A 22,025-nucleotide genomic window follows, 5' to 3' on the forward strand; every position below is an offset into this window, starting at 1 on the left:
GTCACATGAACTTTCTGTACGTTGCATACAAAAGCAAAACCAAGGTCTCATCTACAGTTTTCATAGTTGCTTCCGAGCGCTCGGTATAGGGATTTCACAATGCTTAATTTCACACTGCATAATGGAGTGCTTAACTCCATACCCATTAGCAGTGGATGAATGCCCAAATTACTTAGTGGTCAAGCAAAGAGGCTTTTCTATTGGGAGTTCATGAGTCAAACCTGACTTTGAAAGCAGTCGAACAGTGAAGTTTCTGAAAGCTTGGCTATCTGCCCAGGGCAGTGGCAATAAAGTTACTGCTAAAGAGTTTTGACTGTAGGAATAAATGCTCATTTTTGACTTTGAAGTTCCATAAAATAGGTTGGATTGTATAGTTCTCTCTGGCCTAGACTGGTCCATCATAAAATTAGAAACTTACAAAACTATATGGCAATGACAATGCAGGAGTTCTTCCATTAGTCTTGTAATATCCCTTAAAAGAGCTTTTAGCATAACCCCAAAAGCCCCTCCCCTGTGTGTGTGATGACTTACTCACAAACAATACCTCTGACCAGGTGATTTTTCATCTCCTCAGTATATAATTTCATTATCTTTGTGACTGACAGACCATATGGAGGGATGGAATGGCAAATTAATCTGTATAAGCAATCTCCCTTTCATTCTTCTTTTTCTAAAATTTAAGTTCCATTTCTATAAAAAAAACAACCCACCTTTGTGTTAAATAGGGAGCAGAGGATAACGAGTCCCTCCACATTTCAGTGGCATCCAATCCTTTCTAAATTACTTGAGAGGCAAGCCACCTGGACACTGCTTGTTGAAGCAATTAACTAGAGAGAGAGATGCAAGATGCAACATTTAGATCCAGATCTGTAAAAGCACCAAAGTTTGAATCTCAGGTTTTGTTTTTGGCCTGTCTCTGCATTTTACAATCCTAAATGTAAGAACTTTAAATGAATACAAGAGGTAAAATCCTGGCTCCATTTAAGTCAGTGGTAAAACTCCTGTTGACTTCAGTAGAGCCAGGATTGCACCCAGGTGCTTGTCTGCTGAAGTTTTCTTCTTGATCTTTTTAAAGCCTTCTATGTATGCTGATTGGAAACCAATTTAGGGGAATTTCTTCCCTCTTCCCAAACCTATATCCATTTGAATACCAAATCAGAAATGCCTTGTTCACTTCCAAAATCCTCTTCACTTTTCATTTTCTTACATTTACTTATATGATAATTTATAAAATGATAATATCAAAGAGCTTCAAAATACTCATTGACAATCTCTTCTTAAATGGAATCCCATTACAAAATAAGTCCCGTTTCTTCCCCAGAATCATCTCTTTCAGACAAAGCCCGATGCAAAGAGATGGGTCTTAGTGGCTGACTGTATTACTTCCTGGTTCTATCCAGAACTGGAAGCAGAAGCGATAAAACAACAGGTTCTTCTCAAGCTGTTTCTGGTCAACAAGAAGTACCCGAACTCTCACAGAGAACTGTCTTCACCATGAGATCAGCAGTCCAAATATCAAGACTCACTCGGAACCCAGTCCTGCAAACACTGACTCAATTACATAAGTAACTTTACATGTGTGAGTAAAGCATTCTACATGCCTAAGTGTGGCAGGACTGGCCTCTGGGTTTGGAATAGTCATAAAAGTTTCAGATAAACATGCGAACTTTTGGGGTGGTTATGCTGAAACATTTTGAGTTCTCCCAACACTACGCAATACATGATTTCCACGGCTGACCTTTAGCAAATGAATTGCTCATTTAGAGATAATTGTACTGCATTTATCATTAATTTTGTCGCATAACCCTCCCCCGCCACCACCGCAAGTTTTTTCAGTGAAAAGTTTCTTGGCAAATTATTTTCGTTACCAGGTGGCAATGAACAAGAGGGGGAAACTTACAGACATTTTAAAACATACACATCATGCTGGTTTTGTAAGTGCTAAAATTTATTACACAAGAGATGATGCAACAGCTAATAAGAGAGCAAAGTTTTACAATGACTCCGTACTGTGCAATTCAGGATAACTGAAAGATTTCACTTCATTAAGGACAGCAAGGGTGAAAAAATCAGAGAAATGCCAATGGGGAGTCTTGTCAAGCATGATTGAACAATGATGTTCATTGCTGTAGAAGGAACAATGAAATACATCTGCTTCTGTTCAATAAATTACTAAAACATCAGCTATAAACCTGTTGCATGGCATTGAAAATGAAACTCATTAAACATCAAGGTAGCTTCATCATGACCCGAATGGAAGACAGGCACGAGTGCTCTGCAGCAAACAACTCTGGGTACATCCAGTCTTTGGGAATGATATTTACACGTACTTCTCATATATTAATATATTTTATACTTACCCTGACCAGAGGGCAACCAGAAAAATTATTATTCTGTGAGAAAGACAAAGAAAAGAGGTTCCCCCCTCCCCACAACAGACACAGCTTGATGTGAAATGAATTCTTTTAACGTTCATGTGAACATTGGTAACTTGGTTTGTCACTATTCCCCCTTCTCAATTACCCTGACATTGGGACCCAAACGCAATATCTGGGGGTCACCTATCATGGCTGAATAAATTGGGTAGTGCATATTCTTGTGGTTGAAAATTGAGAACGTGACAATGCCACCTTCACTGTGTTGCTGTAATTAGCCTTGATGGCTGCCAGGGCAGGAACTTGTGGCAAATCAGCATTGAAACAAACTACATTCATTTATCTGTTTACCTCCCTCCCCTGACTTAGCCAAAGCTCATGAAGAATCACAGAGGCCAGGATTGTGGCAAGCAGGGATACACCAGACATGGTACAATGAATGTGCTCGAACACCCACCACAGGGAGTAGGACTAAAGCACTACGAAGATCAGGGGTTTTTATTATTATTTTGTCTTCATTTGTCACGAGTGTATTTTTAAAATTAATCCCACTGCTTCACTCAGAGGATTGCCTTGGTAGGATCTTCTCTCCTCTTACTTGTTCTTGGCATGACCTGCAAACAAGCATAATTATCCTCACTTTCAAAAGAACAGCAATAGGATAAAGAAGAATTGCAGGAGAGGCAGTTCTGGTGCTGAAACTACAGTGTGGAGCAAAGCAAGTCAGCGGCTCAGCATGCTGTTGGCTGGTCAGCATCTTGCTGTTCAGCTGATTGGCTGCCCCTTGGGAAAGAAGACTTCCATTGGCCATCCTCACTAAGAGCACACTGGACTGGTCCTGCAATGGGGTAATCATTTGAAATCAATGTGAAGGAGCAGCAATCACTTTGGGGGGAAAACTGGAAGGTGTTTTTAGAGGAGAACGCATTCAGGAGGGTGGTGGTGGGATTTGGCTGCCATTTGGCAAAGGCGTGGGAAAAGGAGATCCATTCTGCATGTGGTGGGTTACTGCAATTGTTAGAAGGTGGAAAGTACAGGAGATAACTACTTTAAACAGCCTTATAGACTGAAGCAGGGTTTTGCTGTTGCTGGAGGAGGCATACGTGTTAAGTGGAGGGGGAAGCAACAGAAGATCATATTTTTTTTATTTCAGCTGATTTAGAGTAATGAAAGAATTGGCATGAGATAAGAATATATGAATGGCCACACTGGGTCAGACCAATGCTCCATCTAGCCCAGTTCCCTGTCTTCCAACAGTGGCTGGTGCCAGGTGCTTCAGGGGGAATGAACCGAACAGGGCAATTATCAAGTAAGCCATCCCTGTCATTCAGTGCCAGCTTCTTGCAAACAGAATATAGGGGACACTTAGAGCACAGGGTTACATCCCTGACTCTTGTGGCTAACAGCCATTGTTGGACCTATCCTCCAGGAACTTATTTAATTCTTATTTGAACCCACTTATACTTTTGGCCTTCACAACATCCCCCGGCAACGAGTTCCACAGGTTGACTGCATTGTGTGAAGAAGTACTTCCTTATGTTTGTTTTAAACCTGCTGCTTATTAATTTCATTGGGTGACCCCCTGGTTCTTGTGTTATGAGAAGGGGTCAATAACACTTCCTCATTCACTTTCTCCACATCCTCCCTTAGTCGTCTCTTTCCTAAGCTGAGCAGTCTCTGTCTGTTTAATCTTTCCTCATATGCAAGCTGTTTTATACCCCTTATATTTTGTTGCCTTTCTTGGTACCTTTTCCACTTCTAATGTATCTTTTTTGAGATGGGGAGCAGAACTGGACACAGTATTCAAGAAGTGGGTGCACCAGGGATTTCTGTATTGGCATTATGATATTTACTGTCTTATTATCTATCCCTTCCTTAATGGTTCCTGACCTCCTGTTAGCTGTTTTGACTGCCCCAGTAAACTGAACAGATGTTTTCAGAGAACTATCCATGATGATGCCAAAATCTCTTTCTTGAGTTGTAACAGCTACTTGAGACCCCATCATTTTGTATGTATAGTTGGTATCCTGCTGTTGGGAGAGGGAAATCAATGGGCTATTTGGAGATGCCTTTGAGACCTGTCACTTTAAAGCATGCCTGTCCCAGGATGAAGAAGAAGGTGGATAGGAGAGAAGAGACATTTAAAAACACCTAATGACTTTAACTCAGCTCACTTTAGGCTTCCAAACTTGGCAATCTTTTTCTGTTTTAGACAGACAAATGCTCTTGCTTGACAAGTGGGTTTGTCCAAGGTCTCTTAACTCTGGTCCTGGTATAAACCTTGATGGCCCTTGCTAAGAGCTTCAAGTCATTTGTGAAAGCAGCTCTTCCCCGTCAATAAACCATCCATAAGACTGCACAGGTTTCATTCCAGCAGAAATAAGTGATACCTTGAGAGCTCTTGCTAGATGAAACTAACAGTTCTGACCCAACTTCACCCAGTTGGAATCAGCTGTGAGAGACTAATAAACAATAAAAAAAACTCCACAAATGCCCACTTCCCCCAAGGTCCTCTCCTGATACCGTGAATAAAGCTCTGTTTTTATATTTATTTCCAAAGCTGTGAAAAGGATCCCTGTCTGATTGGTCCAAGTCACTTGTGTTGTGAGTGAAGCTCTTCAGACTGCTCTGGCCCTTACACCTTTACTTGATGAAGTTTTTAATTGTCCATCTTTGTCCCGTGCAGCTGCGAAGAATTAGATCAATGCCGGACATTCCTTTGCTCTCCACTTCCAAGCAGCGCCCAGTCCCCTTATTCAGGATCGCACCATTCTAAAATCAAAGATATAGGTAAGAACTTTCTGTGTAGCCAACAGGTGACTGCATGCCATCACTGGGACAGGGACTATGTCTTCCTCTGGACCTGGTAAGTGCTTAACACTTGGTGGGCGGGCACTAAGGCAAACTAAGAAATAATGTCCATTAAAATAATCCATGAAATCCTTCAGCCCTCAGTGCATACATCCCTGCCACTTCAGCTAACTGAGAAAATCTGTAATATGCAAGTAGCAGGGTCTTAACCTCTGTGTGAGGGAGACATGATCACACACATTTAGCCAATATATTACACACTCCCAACATAGACAAAGGCAATTTTCAGTCTCTGAGGTCTGCCTGATCCTATTCTGGGATGCCATTTTGTGACGAATCTATGGCTGCATGGCGTGAATATCGATTTCTGGGCCTTATGCACCAGCAGTACAAGACTTAGGAAGAAGGAGAAACATCCTTAATCTCACCAACGTTAAATTGTTCTTAGGCTGAGCAATTTCTGTGAGAGTAAAAGTAGCAAAGGGGGCACAAAAACATCTCCTCTCGCAGCATGTTGGCTCGTAGCCCCTACCTCTGAAGAAATGCTTCCTCCTTGCTATAAAGACGAGGCATAGGTAAAGGGAGGAGAAGCAGGCGAAAGCCCCAGCCTCACAAACCTGTATGAAATTCCAGCGTTTATGGAGGCTGCTCTTGACCTTTTCACAATCAAGGAGCTGAGGGAGCCGGCTTTTCATGTTATCCACCAGGCAGCGGGTATCTGGCAAGAGAGTCGTGGTCCCAAGGGCCCCTAAGTGAAGAAATCCCTCCTTGGTGTAGCGGGCAAGCTGAGGGGATGGGAGGAAAAAGACTGTTAGCGTTTCTCGAATGTCATTAGAGAAGAGATGCAGAGGGGACTGAGCTAGTGAGTACAGGAGATGGGCATGACATGCAAAAGCCTGTACTCAGGAAATTTCTAGCTCAGTTTTGCAGACACATGCAGGTGACCGGGGGTGGGGGTTGTTTGATACCTAAATACCTTTATGGATCTGAGCTTTAATAACTAACAACCCCCTGGGGGGGATCCTTTGGCCTTTATTTGGTATTGATACTATCCTAGTCATGGTGGTTTTAGACTGTAGCCAGTTTGGGTCATGCTGGACCATTCTATTGATTCTGAGATGCTTAGCTGTGGGTTCTTCTTCTGACAACTAAATGCCTTGTCGGTGTGTCCAGAGCAGCCCTCCAGCTATGCTAGGCATAGTTAGAAAATAGCAGCCAATAGGTAAGGGTAGCCAAGTGAAGGATTTGATTTGTGATCACGTCCCTCACGAACTGATCCAATCTTAGATCCCCCATATTGTTCACCATATGTGTGTACAGCTATAGATGATATAAAAGCCTCCTGGTGTGACCATTTCCAACACACTAGAGTATCCGTCAGTATCCTGCTAATGCATAACTGTATATCTCGTTTCCCCCATGCACCCTGAAAATTCTGTCTGTTCTGGAGGAAATGTTGAATGATAGCACCAGAGGAAGGCATCAGAGCTGTCTTGTCCTCAGCCATGGAAAGAGTGAAGTCTTGCTACTGGTCAGAAATTAGCTATAGGAAGACAACTGCCCCCCTCACGTCCCTTCCTGTTGTTTATTGTCCAACGATCTGCATTGTTGTTTAAGAAAAGGCTGATATTTGCAAAGTTTAAAAAAAAATATTTCCCTAGACGTATTTAAATTCACAGAGTGAAAAGAGATGAATGACAGCAGCCTGCCTTTTATAATTCAGGGGAAAGATATACACAGCTGCTTATTTAAATTATGAATCAATCTATTATCCAGCAGACAAATGAGAAGTATTCAGCACATTAATTAACTGAATATATCTGTGACCCAGATGCTTAAAGAGAGGCAGTAAATCACACTGGGAGTTGTGGTTATCTTTGTTGGAATAATTAAACATCCAAAATCAGGTTAAAAACGATGTAAAGGGGTTTGACTTGAACCAATAAAAGCAGATCCCGCTGATTAAGGTATTTGTTTCTAATTTCATCTTTACTTCACTATGTTGGATTTAGACATACAAGCACATTGCTCTGGGTTGCCGTGCATGATTGTGTCTCTAGAGGCTTGTGACTATAACAGCATGCTATTTATCAACAGCTCATCGACTCCTTCAGATCATTTGGCAGCGTTGTGGTGTGTTTGGTGCTGAAGTTCCCAGGTTTGCTCTCCAGCTGGGACAAAGGGGGCTGGATTCTGACTAAAACTGGCTGAGAACAGGAGAGGGCTATGCAATGCCAAGCCGCCACTGCTGTATGATTCCTTAAGAACATTATACTAGTGTCGTAAATCTAAGCAAGACCTAAGCTATAACTCACAACAAAACCCACTGTCCCCCACCATTCTGCCCACCATGCTCTCCTTGCACTGAAGAAAGCTCTGATACAGTAAAACACATGACCCTTTAGCTGTAACATCGTGATCAAACTTCCCCTGACTGTGCATTGACAAGTTCTTTTTCCCTGTGGTTTTGGCCAGAGCCCTCAGTTGTGTTAGGGTTGGGTCTGTGGAACAGGAGGGAGCGCCTTCTAGAGGTTAATGCAGCACCATATACATCAGGACTGCTGGGGTCTATTCCCAACTCTGCCACTGACTCATTGAATGGGCCCTGGGCAAGACACTTAACCTCTCTGTGCCTCAGTTTATTCATTTGCAAAACAGGTATAATGCTCACCTGCATCACAGAAGCTTAATTACTTCAACTCTGCAAAGTGTGATGAGACTGTCTGGCAACAGGGCTACCATATGAACAAAGCAGTAGAATTACTCCAAGAGCAAATCAAGTATTGCAGAATGGTGAAATTCTGGATTATCTGTTTTTATTGGCGCTGATGTTTTTGTTTCAAATCCTCAGCAGTGAAATTCTTGACTGACAGTTTGTGTTTTAGTAAAGCAACCAAACTGAATTAGTATTTGAACAGTAGCTCACAAATTTTTCAAGGACTAAAAAAATCCATCTGCAAGCGCATGCATGCAGTGCAAGTATTTTTCTTTATGCCGCTTTTAAAACCTTAGTGACCACGTATACAATTATTGTATTAGGCATCTTTCCTTTCATTATGTTTGGCAGCTTCTCTTTAGCCTGTTGGCCTAGTGCCCACAAGGCAATAAAATTTCTGTGCTTAGATGTTATCTCCTTTTGAGGTGGGAAAAGCAACTAGAGCAAAAATCAGATCAGGTCTTGAAGGCAAGGGACAATGGGAAAATGAAATAATCTGAGGAACAAACATGGATCTTATGAGAAATCGATCACAATGGATATATTACATGTGCAACCTATTTGGTATAATAGCCAGATAAATAAAGCCCAGATTGTATTTCTGGATTGACTTCAGCGTATTGCATACTATTTGATCTACCTCACTGTCAACCAAAACAGAGCTTGCAATTGCTTTACTCTTCAGTCTTTTTCATCAGCTCAAAGCGGAGGACAGTTATTCCTGGAAAGTATCACTGCTGGAAAAGGCTGTTTCGGAGAGTTAACGTTGTGCACGTGCATTGATGAGTTAAATAAGTTTAAGGGTGTGATTTTCAAATAAGCTCCAGTGATTGAGGAGTACAAATCCCCTTGTGTTCTGAATGAAGGATGCATGAAAGGTGTGATGTTTTGGTTCTAAAGTTAGGGCCACTATTGTTGAAGTTGCAGTTTTGGTGCCCTCAACTGAAGTAACGTACTCTGCCTTCAGCGTAGAGGTGTGGGTAGGGGGGAAGGAGACAAGTGTATATGGGCAAACTGGGGGGAGGGGATGCAGGACCTAAAATCTATTTTATAACTAACTACATGGCAAGTTGGCAGCAGGGTCCTTTAGCTTGCAACAGGGGTTGGACACCCTCTGCCTTCCTCCAATCCCCACAGCAAGGTGCGGGGGGCCTGACTCCTGTAGTCCCAAAGCCAGCTGTGGCTCCAAGACCCCTGGAGGCATTGTAGGGGGCTGGCACCACCAGGGCTCCCTTGTCCCAGCCCTCTGCTCTTCCCAGGCCCCATTCACCTGCAGAAGTGGAAGATGAAGGCCCTGTGGTCATGCAGGAGCTGTGTTGCTTGGGGGGCCTGGCCCACACCAGCTGGCAGAGAGGAACCATTCAAGGCCATGGCCACATGCAGGTGGCAGCAGAGCTTGCCCCTGAGCCAGGGCAGCAAGTCCCCCAGGGAACCTGGCTGCAACTTGCATGCAGAGCCTAGGCCTGACTCTCACAGGGAGCCTGGCCCCATTCCCCATCTCATCTGCCTCCACCACTGCCCCTCCTCCTCCCCCCGGACTATATGCACCAGCCCACATTTCAACAAGGAGATTGCATAGAAGTCATGGGGAGTGTGGGAAGTCACACTTTCCACAGATCAAAATGGCAGGGTGTGAGATGTTACTTCTAATGGATGTACTCTACACTGCTAACTTCTACAGGCCACCTTGTTCATATTCTTGAATGGGTCCCCCACTGGCAAGGACTGACCATGTTGCAGAGGAGTATGGACATCTCTAGGGATTAGGGAAAAGGAGAGGAAGTAAATCCATAGGAATTACCATATAGACCTCTATGAGTAGGTCTACACTGCATTACAGACCCAAGTGAGACCCAGGCTTGTGGACTTGGTGTTTCTAAGCTAGTGCTCGAGCATCTATACAGCACTGAAAGCCTGGGTTTCAAATTGCTGAACCCGAGTCTCTCAGTCATATTCATGTGACCCTTCTGACTTGAGGCCATGGCTTGACCTGCGTTCACATTGTAAAACAGAGCTTGGACCGGCGTCTCAGTGGGATTTTGGGGGCACTGATCAACCCCCTCAGCAGTGTCTGAGAATTTAGGTCCTGAGTGTACGCTGACCTGAGTGAGACTGATCAGTGTGGACAGAAGGGGGGCTTGAACTCAGACCTGAGCCTGCATTTAGCGTGCAGTACAGACCTACCCTATCAGGCCACTAGGATGTGAGGAGTTCTAGAAAGGGGGAGAGAGAGAGAGAGAAACAGGGGAAAAGGGAAGAAATCCAAGAGGAACCCTTAAGAAAACCAACAACGATCTAATGACCAAACCGTTAAAGGAAATTAATATGGAGTGACACTGCCTCAGGCTCACTGCTGACTTTGGATAAGGTTGAACATGTCCACAAGTAGCCCCATAAGACTGTACCTCTCAGCAAATGCTCACCAATGTAAGGGTTGCACAACCTAACCCTCAGATTAATAAGTGAGGATATGCTAAGAGCCTGGCCCTAGAACCTCCAAGTATCACTATTCTAAATCTCTTTCCAATCCAGAAGGGGATGGTGTAACCATACCTCTGTTGAAAGGGGGTGGCAGCTGCCTGTGTTTTTAAGAGGGAAGGAGGGGGTAAAGTAAAGATTACATAATTTAGCTAACCTGTAGCTTCTGCAAATTTAAACAGTTGGGTAAGCCTCACACTCTACAAATGCACTGTTGCATCATTCAGTTTGATCTCCTCATTTGTAAACCTGACATTAACAATATACACTCTTTGATTACTATTTCTGGCTGATTGCTCCTCGGTGATGGAAGAAAGTTAGACTTCTTCGGACCTGGGAAATAAGTCGTGATGATGTTCCTTGACTATCAAAAAATAATATAGAGTTGTTTAGCTTTTTCTGCAGAGGCCAGCTTCTCAACTAGCCACAATACATAAAAGAGTACAGTATTTTCTTTTTTAAACAACTCAATCTAAATGCTACTTGTCCCCCAATGATACACCATTCTTCTGGATTATTTCAGTATTAGTGGCTTTGTCCCAGGGTCCTGCTGCTTAACAAGTTTGTTTGAGGAAAACATTTTATCCTATAATTAAAGGGAAGGAAGGCACTGCTGGATGGACATTATCTTGTTTTATAGTGCCTTCTATTATGCCAATATATCACCACAGTTCTGTCACTCCAATGACATTACTGTAATACATCATCAAAAATACTTTGCAGTAATGATATATCACTTAAAAGATGCAGCTAACAGAAAGTGAGTCCAAGAACAGATTCAATTTAATTACAGGATAAAGGGATTCTTCATCATTCACTCTTGGTGATGAATTAACCTAGAAATGAATGAAAGCCTTATATGAAAGAAGAGAGGAAGGAACGCTAAAGGGAAGATAAACAGAGGAAACAACAAAAAGGGAGACAAATGCGGCCATAGAGATACTTTGAGCAAAAGCAAAAAAAAAATCTTATCGGCAATACAAGCTGCACTATGCATCTGACCGCAAGGCTCTGAAGCCAGATTGCATTTTACCAGAACACCAAAATCACTGAGCAGACATATCTAATGCTTTGGCTTGTAAATGTTTGCTTTATGTGCCCAAATGCCATTCTCTTTTTTTGAGCAGCTGGGCATACCATTAGATGCCCACATTAATTGGGGCTCATTGTTTCTTTCATGGTTTGGAGAGGAAAGGAACAATGTGGATCAGAAAGAAAAATCTGCTTTGAGCTGGTTTCCTTGAGCCTGCCAGTCAAACAAACAGTAATGCAACATTTTAATGCAGATCACCACACAGGAAAAGAAAACATCATTAAGTTTAATAAAAAAAAAAAAACCCAGTGGAAGGAAGAAATAACCTGCTTTTAGTCATTCATCTCAAAGTCCAAGGTTAGCAGGCAGTATCAGTTTAGTTTCTCATAGTCAGAAACTTAAAGGCATAAGCTTCCGTCTACAAAGTGCAATATGCAGTTTGTGCATAATTTGTTATTAAATGGCACATTCACAACAGTGGCTAAGTTATACTTAGTAAAGAGAGCTACATCATTGGGTGATCTAGTTTATCCTTCCCTTTGTACAAAGAATAGGATATCCATCTTCGCCTTAAGGCTTAACTGTGAATTGATCCCATGCTAGGTACAGGTGGCCCTACAAAAGTTTTCAGTTCAGCTTCAATGCGAGCTAGTATCTCATCACGGAGATGTTGTATCCCATCACTATTCTACCCTGGTGAATCTTCAAAGGTCAGGCTGGAAATATTTTGAGGATGGCTCTCTTAGGGCATTTCTGGCACATGGGCAAATGTTCCAGCTGAAGGCCAGAAGGGAAGACTACTTGTATCTGAACACATCAGAGCCCGAGATTAACCAGGGCCTTTACAGCAAGGGAGGCTTCTATTTATTCATTTTCTTGTGTATTTATATGGCCCCTTTCATCATACTGTCCAATCGCTGCATAACCTTGAATATATTTATCTTCCCAAGACCCCTTTGAGGTAGCTCAGTGCTGCTATCCCAATTTTACAGATGGGGAGCTGAGGAGGGGGAGAGAGACTAAGTGATTTGCCCAAGGTCACAACTGAAATCTGTTCTGGAGCTGGGACTTGAACTCAAGTCCCCCCAAGTCCTAGGTTAGTGCCTTAACTCGAGTACCATCTCTATGGTAATAGTGTTGGTGAACCAGGTGCCCTGAAAGGTGAGCTGAGCAGCTGAGCCCATTGCTGGGCACACCACGAGGGCCAATATCAGGCCCATTCTTTGGGCAAGTTACCAGTCACTGGATCAAGTCTACCTGACACCAGGGCCTTTCTGTAAACTTGAATGCTACCATAATCATCTCCCCTTTCATAAAATGGGAACTCCTTTGTAAAGAGCTCTATTATGGACAGATGGGGAAAATACTATAAAAGAGCTTGATTATTATATGCAAGTGCTACCACAAGCGGGAGGAAGAGAGACTATTTTCAAACATGACTTTGACAAACATCTCTGGTAGACTATCCTACCACTGCTAAAGCTACAGTATGGAGCCAGAGCATGGCTGGAATCAGTTAAATAGGCTGGAACAGCCTTTTGCTCAGCCAGAAAACTAATGCTTTAGCTGCAAATCTTTTCAGTGAATTAATTACCTCAAACAAGTTTAGGAACCTTTTGGTCTTGCAGGAGACCTTTTTGCCCCCCTCGCACTCCTTTCTGGTGTATGTGAGAAATTGATTTCCCTAGGCAAGCTTCTTATTATGCAAATATCTGGTGAGCACTTACTGTGATGGTCTTTATTGTGTTAAATTTCAGAGTTTTGATCTTAATGAATGCAATTGCAGCCCTGAGCGCTCTCATGTAACACTGATGGAAGAAACAGCAGAATAAACCTTAGAGCCTCCCTTTCTCACAACTTCTAATGAGAACCTCATTGACCAGAGAAGAGAGATGCTGGCTTACAGAACAACTGGGACCAGGAATTAAGACTTCACCCAGAGTCCTTGTGGGATACTTATGCACTTTTTTTTTTTTTTGGGAGATGAAGAAGGCTTGATAGGGAACTTACTTTGTAGGTAGGAGTGAACTTGTCAAACAGTGGCAGTTTATAAAGGCACCTTGGAGCTCAGATTCTATTCTGCATATTTTTTTATACCCCCTTATTCCTGTCATATCGGAATGCTTTTCAGTGATGCATTAATCAAGGTGTCATGTGTGGCTAATTTTGTTGCTCATCCTCTGCCCAGGGCAAGAACTGTGTGGCAGTGTAGTGCTTTGCTTGGGTAGAGTTGTTTTTAAATCTACCATTAGAAGACATGGTCATGTATAGGGTGATATACATGATGCTGTCCATCTGGAAGACAGAGGGAATCAAAAAACTAAAACCAACATAGTAGAGCAAGGGAAATAATAATATACATCACATGCAATAAAGCTCCCAGAGCCTCTGGAAGGATAGTCAGTCCTTCCTCTCCGAAAAACCCCACTCAAAGGCAGATGACTTGCCTTCTAATAAATAGAACTCTACCTGGATGTTAAATATGCCTAGATAGAGTGGATCTTGGCACACTTATGGTCCAGGAAAAGTTTTTCTAGCAAAAGGCAAATGATGTAATCCCTTCAGTTCAGATGTTGAGCCAGAGGCAGTAGGGTGAGTAATGCCTGACCTGATTGTTCAGTGCTATGCACAAATTTTTAGTAAGGTAAAAAGGGGAGCAACAGAAGAAAAGAGAATTATGACAGATGAGATGCTGGCAGGTTTGCCTTCCCAATTCTATCTGTAGCCAGTATCTACTGGTGCATTCATTCTCTGAGCACATTGACTGTGGAACATGTGATCTGTATCCTTTCCACCTCACCTCTCACTTGATTATGCTCATATAACGATGGGTAAATCTCAAGCACTTCAGGAGGCTGAAGTTTGATGCACACCCAAAAACTTGGATCTTTAGCTAAATTATCTGAAAAACCTCTTGGGTGTATATATAGAGATTGGGCTGCAGATCCCATGAGAACAAGCTCCAACAGACCCTGGGTTTGGTCAGGCAGGAATTTCATGATTTCTGGTGTCTCCTGCTTTTAGTCAAGCAGGAAAAAAAATGAAACAAGTGGCCTATTGTGTTATGGCTCTTTTACTGCCAGAAGTATCATGAACTTGCTTAGGACTCTTCATTCATATCCCACCTCAAAATGCCCTTCTTCCATGGAGATGAAGGAAGGTGATGACTACCTGGCACATGTGACCAGGACTGTGATCCCCGGTTAAGAGGAAGCACAAAAGTAGACACACAGGTCAGAATGAGAGAAGGATGCAAAGTAACAAAGGAGCCTTGGCAAGTTATTCTTGGAGGCTTGCAGATCTTGGAAGCACAGCATAATCCCCCAGTTTTAAAGATGGATGCAATGGCACTGTTTGTGCTGTACCTGTTCTATGGCAAAACATAGGATTTCCAACTCCAAGGCTGTCCAGCCAGGACTATTCAACTGTAGTGAATTTACTAGGTTTCTTTTTAAAGTATCGAAGGATAAAATTATATCACAGGCTAAGGTAAGCCATCATATCACAAACGCACACCATGACAACAACAAAAGTTAGGGAACTGATCTTTAGCCCAGAAGGTGATTTGAATTAAGACAATGGTCCAAAGAGTCTTTTGGTTGGCCCATACTTTCTTGGGCAAGTAAGAGGTGTCCTACAAGCATGAGGCTAAGGTCTAGTAAGGCTTCATCTTAAGCCTTACCTAGTTGAAAAAAAAACAAACAAAAAAAACACATTCTAGTTATGTCATCAGAAAAAAAATTCCACCACCGTTTGCTTTGTTTTCCCAGGGGTCTCTTTGTCTTGCTGGCATATGAACAGAAAAATAAAATGCCTTAAAATGTGTTGCATGAGGCATGTTCGATTTTGCCGATTGGCTATTTGCTTCGCCTAGCTCTCTCAAGATTACGGTAATTTAATTTAGAAAACTGCTCTAAGTAAATGGAAAAAAAAAAAACATACCCCCCCCACCCTCTTCATTCTTAACAGGAAGACCAGCCTTGTCATTTGAAAGTCTGAACGGATCAGACCCCACCTCACATCTTTATTATGCTTTGCAGCAATCTCGGCCGATTCTCTGTTATTTGTGCACACAGTACGACAGAAAATAAATCCTAACCTGAGGTCCCCAGCCGTGGCACGGATACAGTATTGCTGTGTGGTTCTCCTGCGGACCCTGGTCAAGACATACCTCTTTCGCTTTGTTGTTACGAAGCTGTAGAAACAAACATTGCATATTTACGTATCCGTCCCTTACAGGAGGGAAGACTGGAACTCATGATCACAGTGAAGTCCCTGGCCTTTAGTGTTATGGAAAAGAAGATGCTTTACACATCGTTGGCAATAGGTTTGTGTGCTGCATATGCGATAGTTTTAATAACTTGCATTTATACAATAGCTACCACTAAAAACTATTGTTTACTGACAGTTGCAATGATTTCAGTTGCCTCTGTATTTAGGATATGAGACATGTGTGGTGATATGTTTTCAAGTCTTCCACGGTATGGTGTGGGGGTCAGGGTAGCACTCTTTATTCCTTATGCTGAAGTGCTCTAGAAGCCCTGAAATAAAATTCAGGGTGTCTTATGTGGGTGCAATGGAGTGTGGGGGAAAAAGGACACCAGGAACCCTTTTCATGCTACCATGAGAGAGCAGGATGGGATCCAGGCCTAGCGATTAGGCAAAAGTCCCAACTCCTTTGCCCAGGGGCCCAGAGGATGCAGTCAGCCATCTTGGATACATGGTCAGAGCTCTCTGCTCTTGTGCCCATGTTGCAGTTGGCAGCAAGCACTGGCAACACCCCTTTTTGGAAGAGTAATAGAGGGCATAGGGGTCAATGCAGTGCTTCTTGTGGGCAAGACTGCAGAGTGTTTATAGCTTTTAAATCATCCAGATCATAATGCTCACCTAAGCTGTGGCTGTGAGTGAAACTGGTGCAGTCTTGCCATTAGTCAGGCATTTTTAAGGAACTTAGGAGAAGGGTGGTAACGGAGAGGTGGGCAATGATGTACACATATGCTACTGGTCTGAGGGGGGGTGGGGGGGAAGAAGAGAAATTGAGGAAACTGAAAAGAGCTTTTAAGGTCAAGGAGAAGCTTGCACATACTAATACAGACATTGTGTTAAATTTATACTGTAAAGTGAATGAAGTGTTGAGACATGAGTCAAGCAATGAGATTTGCTCATGTAGTCATTTGTTCTCCAGAATCTCCCCATACAGACCAAGTGAAGTTATAACACACATTAAAAATTCCTGTCTCTGTTTTCGGCTTAAAAGACATAACATTGGTGCGGGACATGTTCTTGGGATTCATGACCAGCTGGGATCCCTGGGCAGTTTTGGCAACTCTGCCCAGGCAGTCACTATTCCATGGGAAACGAACTGCAACGGATCATTATTACTTAATTACTGTGAATAGCTGTTTTTATAATTCTCATGTGATCCTAATGCCAGTCAATACTGAATTCCATCTCTTTACATGGCACAAAGGTATGGCTTTGGGGCAAAGGATTACACCCTATAGAGCACATATGTCCAGGCCCCTGCAAACTGGCAAAAGTTAGGTCAAGTGTAAGTTAAGAAATTACTACAATAGGACAGCACATTCCAAAAAATATTTTTTACACACACGCGCTTATCCAATGGAGTTAGAAGGGACCATGCACAGTATTGTGGTAACTATTTACATTTTAGAGCATGTATGGGACCCCAAAATTGGGAATGAACCTAAAGCTCAAAACATTACAGGGAACGGTGAACAGATTCTAAAATGCAGCTCTTCAAGTTCATCTTGAAATGGGTTTCTGATTAGATACACATTGGCATGCTCATGTGTCATTTCTCTATACAGTACGATACTTATTGGTGTGCGTTAAGAACATGCTTTGTCTTAATTACCTCCCCATAGGCAATAGTATTATTGTATCTCCTCATTTCTGGGTAAACATGGTCCAGGTACCACTGGAAATTCTTACACTTTAAGCTTTTTCTTAATGCTTTTCTCTCCGAGACATCCCCAATGTCAATGCCTGGATTCTGAAAAAGACAGACACACGCAGCACCTTAGGTAAGAGTTTATTCTTGCCATGTTATTTAAGGGATTGGATTTCCTTGAGTTTTGATATGGTTGCTGAACAGCTTGAAGATTTCCAAGCACCGCTCTACATACAGGTGAACTATGCTATTTTCAACCCCCCACCCCATCCATTTCTAAAAAAACCCTTGTCCAAGCAGGTTAATAGAAAGGCAAGTACCTCATAGCCACAAACAGGAAGAAATATACATTTTAAAAAAAGTGTTTAAAATCATTCTTTCAATTGTCAACACCTCAGTACTCGACAGATTGAGGTGAAGTGGGCAGGAATTCAGAGAAGACAAATAAGATTTAGGAAGCTGGAAGAACTGATTTTGAGGAAAGATTAAGAGACTATTAAAGTCAGTGGGCTTTGGATCAGTGCACAAAGTGTTCAGAAGAACTTAGTTCCCATTTAGGCACCCAAGTAAGAGTCCGTCTTTCCAAAAGAGCTCAGTGACCAACGTGCTGATAATCTGGTCATAGGTTATTAGAGTGGGAGGGACTGAGTGTTGAGCTCTCGTGAAAATCTGGCCCCAGTTGTGAGGGCTGTACGCTTAAAAAGCTGTCCCTCCTAAAAGAATGAAATTTGTGAAACTTTGCTAACAGATGGCTGAAGAGCGAGCATGTTTAGGAAGGTGTAAAAGAGACTCAGGGCATCATGGGGGGGGGGGAACCCAAGAGTAATAGAATAAAATTATGGAGACAATTAAATTTAGGTTGAACCTCAGGAAAACCTCCTGACAACTATTATACTTGAAATAGTCTCCCAAGGGAAACAGTAGAAGCCCCATTACTTGTGTTGATTTGAAAATGAGTAAAGCTATTGTATATGTCCCAATGTGAACAATCCTACAGTGGCCAGGAAAAATGACTCAGATTATTCCCATCTTTAACTTCTTTAAGTAATTTCAAGAACTAGAGTAATAGTTTGGTCTGAGAAATTAGAGGCATGATACAACCATCCTTATTCCTTTAAACAGGAGTCTTTTATACTTTTGTATTTTCAAAGTTCATTAGATTCAGTCAGGAAAGCAATTTTCTAGGACAACACTTGTAATGATCTTCTAAGGAATTGTTCACTCTGCTTTTCAGAAGAGAGCATTATAAAATGGTACCAATAAGTAAAACTAAATATGATTCAATTTAGTATAAAATCTGGATGAAGTGAGCTGGGATGATGTGCTAAGCAGGCCCATAAACCAGTCAGACTGAAATATTCAGAGCATGGCGTTTTACACTGAGCAAACATGTTCCACATTTTATATAAAAACAAAAAGAAGGGGTCAATACATATTTGCACTGAGGAAGTTTTGTAATGGTTATGAACAAGGTACTTTAAAATTAAACCCTCACAGGGTGACTAATAATGCCCAAAGAAAATTCCTGAACCATTTGAAAAAAAGACTCAGCTGCTCTTTTAAGACCATTTCTAGTGAGATTCCCTCTGCTCCTTAAGCATAGAGCCCTACTGCCCTCAAAGCTTGGGATCTAATTTTCTACTCTCCCTGGTGTGCTCCTAAAACCAAAACCACTCAACTCAAATGCAAGCCCCCCAAAGAAACTTTTATTCACTTGCCTCTTACACAGAAAGGTCTAAGGCTTGGGTCTGAGCCCACTCAACTTGCTTAGAACCCTGTCCCAAGTTAGGCAGGAATGACTGCAGTTACAGCCTAAGAAAAGCCAGAAAGCAGTCAGACTCCTGATATCTTTCCTTCTTCATCACAGGCACTTGGAGTACTCACAACACTCAGATCATATAAGCCCCAGCTCATCTGTTTAACAGCATTTTAATTAGAGACCATCTGCAGTCCCCAGCACGTCAAATCAGGAAACCCTTTCAGAAGGTTAGTACCTAATCAACTGCACTGAGGAAATACTCTTTGTTCTCTGACAAAGAACAAAGGCTATGTTACTGTGTGTCCAGATGCCAGTAAATCTCCTCAGACTTAACCTTTCTTCAGACTACAGTCTGTAAACTGGCCCACAGAGGCAGACACTTATGCCTGTGCAAAGTCCTGCTGAAGTTAACGGAGTTCTGCACAGAAGCAGAGGTTGACCCACACAGATCAGATTGCAGGAATGTAGCCTTTGTGAGTAACAAAATTGCTGCAAAGCAGGGTTTCGGAAGCTCCTGGCTTCTAGCTTCTGCAGGGAAGCCACAGGAAGTTGTCACAAGAAAGGATTTAACTAAGAAGTTTTTGTTAAAACTCAGTGTTCAAGCATTTATGTGAAATAAACATAGCCACCAAGGATATCACAATGTATTGTACTATTTAGAGCAGCTACACAAACACTAATCTGTTGGAATTGGAGCCCATTTCATGAATAGCTGTTCCATTGTCTTGGATGTTTGTGTATCTAAGGCATCTGTAAACATGGTTTCTAAATGCTGTTTGTCTCTAAACTGTAAGGTCTTCAGGGCAGAGACCCTGCTTAGCCTATGTTTGTGAAGCACTGTGTTCAAGGCTGGGAACTTGGAATAGAAATGGTTTTTCCAACAATTTTTGTAGAATACATTCTCAACAGAATGAGCTTGGGCTACAAGTTGGAGAATTTACAATGGTGTTATTATGGAAGTGATGGATTCCTGTTACTATGGGTCTGTGGAGCAAGGCATGCAATGTACATTCACCACATGAAACAGTGTGTTAAAAAGACATTTACTGACTGTGCAGAAAGATTTGATCATTTGCTATCTTTAATCCCACAGAAAGACTAAATTTACTGGGTAACGTCAGTGATATAAATGCACAACAAATATGAATTGAAGCATGAGGCAAATAAATTGCGTGTTTAATCTTCAGAAACAACAAGCCAGACCCTCAGCTGGTGTTAATCGGCATAGCTCCACGGACTCCTATGTCCTCCAGTAATAGCTCCGTTGAGGGTATGTTTATTTACACCATCAGTACCATGATGCAAAAAGACAGCTACGTACTGTTTATTTAAGATCTTAAAAAGATAAGAGTAAGACTACATGAACTGAGGGAAAGGCTGTACCTCCAGTGGCAAGTTCCACGCAATGTAAACGTGAGACTTGTAATCGTCCATCCACACTTCGGCCACTCGCAAAGCATTCCGCTTGGTGTAGAAACCAATGTTATTGTTGTAGGGCTTCTTCTTGCGTTCAATGTGAGCGACTCTGGAGCATGGCAGGACTTCCATGCTGCCACCACACAGCCACACCTGAAACAGACCAGAATAAGACATGCAACACATTGGTTTAAGGACTGAGTTTTCAGATCAGAATCCAGCACGTTAATCTCTGCTGCTCTCAGAGTTCAATCATCCAAAAATGGAAGAGAAGGAGAGAGAAGGGCTGTTTCTCTCCCTCTCCACTCCCCCACCCCATGAACTACCACAGTCTGTTGACCAGCGTGGATGGCAGTGTCGTCTGATAAACTGAAAAGGCTCTGTAATACCTTGGAGCCCAATCCTTGCAAATACTGTCAGCGTAGTGCTTACCACTGTAAATCCTAATTAGACTACCCATCGTAGCAAGCATTCTGTAGGGAGAAATCTGGGCCCCATTTAAAATCAATGGCAAAACTCCCAATGGACTTCAGTGGGGCCAAGATTTTGCACTACATTTGGTAAGTGCCTGCAGGATTGGGCCCTTAGTTTACATGGCTGTTACTCTTGACCAATAGAGTGTACACACCACTTTTTATTCAAGTCATAGTGGTGTGTGACGTATCAGCATTATTGATGCTGTCAACGGCACCAGAGGTCTGGAAAGGGCCCAATCCAAGCTCACTGACTTCAACTGGAGACTTTCCATTGGTTTGGATCAGGCCTTGAATTCAATTCTTAGCCATGTCCAAACCTGGGAATCTGTTGGGAAGGAAGCAAAGCCCTAAGCCTTTTCCACAGCTGTAAGTGCCTACGGCATTCTGGGTGACCAATGGAATATCGGCAATGTTTGAATCTACAAGAAAGGTAACTCAGTGAAACAGATTGTAGGGACAGATTTCTCTAGGAAACATTTGCTCATGCTTCCCCCGCCCTGCCTAGGGTGACCAGATGTCCCAATTTTATAGGGACAGTCCCGATTTTTGTTTTTTTTTTGTTTTTTTTTTTTAAATATAGGCTCTTATTACACCCCACCCCGTCCCAATTTCACACTTGCTGTCTGGTCACCCTACCCCCACCTAATGGTTTAAACTTCTTTAAATCACAGTTTATATTTTATTACAATAACTTCAAGTCTTTTCTCTCACACAGAAATGGACTGAGGCATACAACACACAATATATTCTTCCCAGAAACCTTTATGTAAAGTCTTAGCATACCTGTACTCTACAATCCCTGCTTTTTCCCCCCCATTGTTTTTCTCCATCTTAAATTGATAATGGATCATACCCAGGGCTCTAGGCACTGGACAGTTATGGCACAAACACATGACAGGGATGCCTAATGATCATGGTTGGGCCTATTTTGTGGTGTTATTCATTAATGTTTTGCATAATTATTACAGCACCCACAGTTTGATATTATTTCCACGCCCACCACTTTTTATTCCATCTGTGTTCTCCAATTTACATTGGCCTCTTTCT

The 22,025-nt window shown here is 42.3% G+C and overlaps 1 protein-coding gene across 2 annotated transcripts in view; it reads right to left on the bottom strand.

Annotated features, from left to right (window-relative positions):
- Positions 1–1,944: 1,944 nt before the first annotated feature.
- The window catches only part of GALNT17 (polypeptide N-acetylgalactosaminyltransferase 17), a 283,130-nt gene continuing 263,049 nt past the window's right edge, over positions 1,945–22,025 (bottom strand). The window contains exons 7-12 of one of the 2 annotated variants that reach the window (XR_014714398.1): positions 20,470–20,655; positions 17,292–17,429; positions 15,513–15,608; positions 5,804–5,971; positions 4,550–5,147; positions 1,945–2,989 (exon numbers count right to left, since the gene is read on the bottom strand). Coding sequence is in view for 1 of the 2 variants with exons in the window: in XM_084651006.1 (XP_084507132.1) it covers positions 5,019–5,147; positions 5,804–5,971; positions 15,513–15,608; positions 17,292–17,429; positions 20,470–20,655 (717 nt within the window). In the remaining variant the exon portion in view is untranslated. Of the gene's footprint in view, positions 5,148–5,803; positions 5,972–15,512; positions 15,609–17,291; positions 17,430–20,469; positions 20,656–22,025 lie in introns of both variants that reach the window. The other variant, XM_084651006.1, reaches the window with a different exon arrangement.

This window comes from Lepidochelys olivacea (assembly GCF_965140295.1).
Source record: "Lepidochelys olivacea isolate rLepOli2 genome assembly, chromosome: 17".
Classification (NCBI taxonomy): Eukaryota; Metazoa; Chordata; order Testudines; family Cheloniidae; genus Lepidochelys; species Lepidochelys olivacea.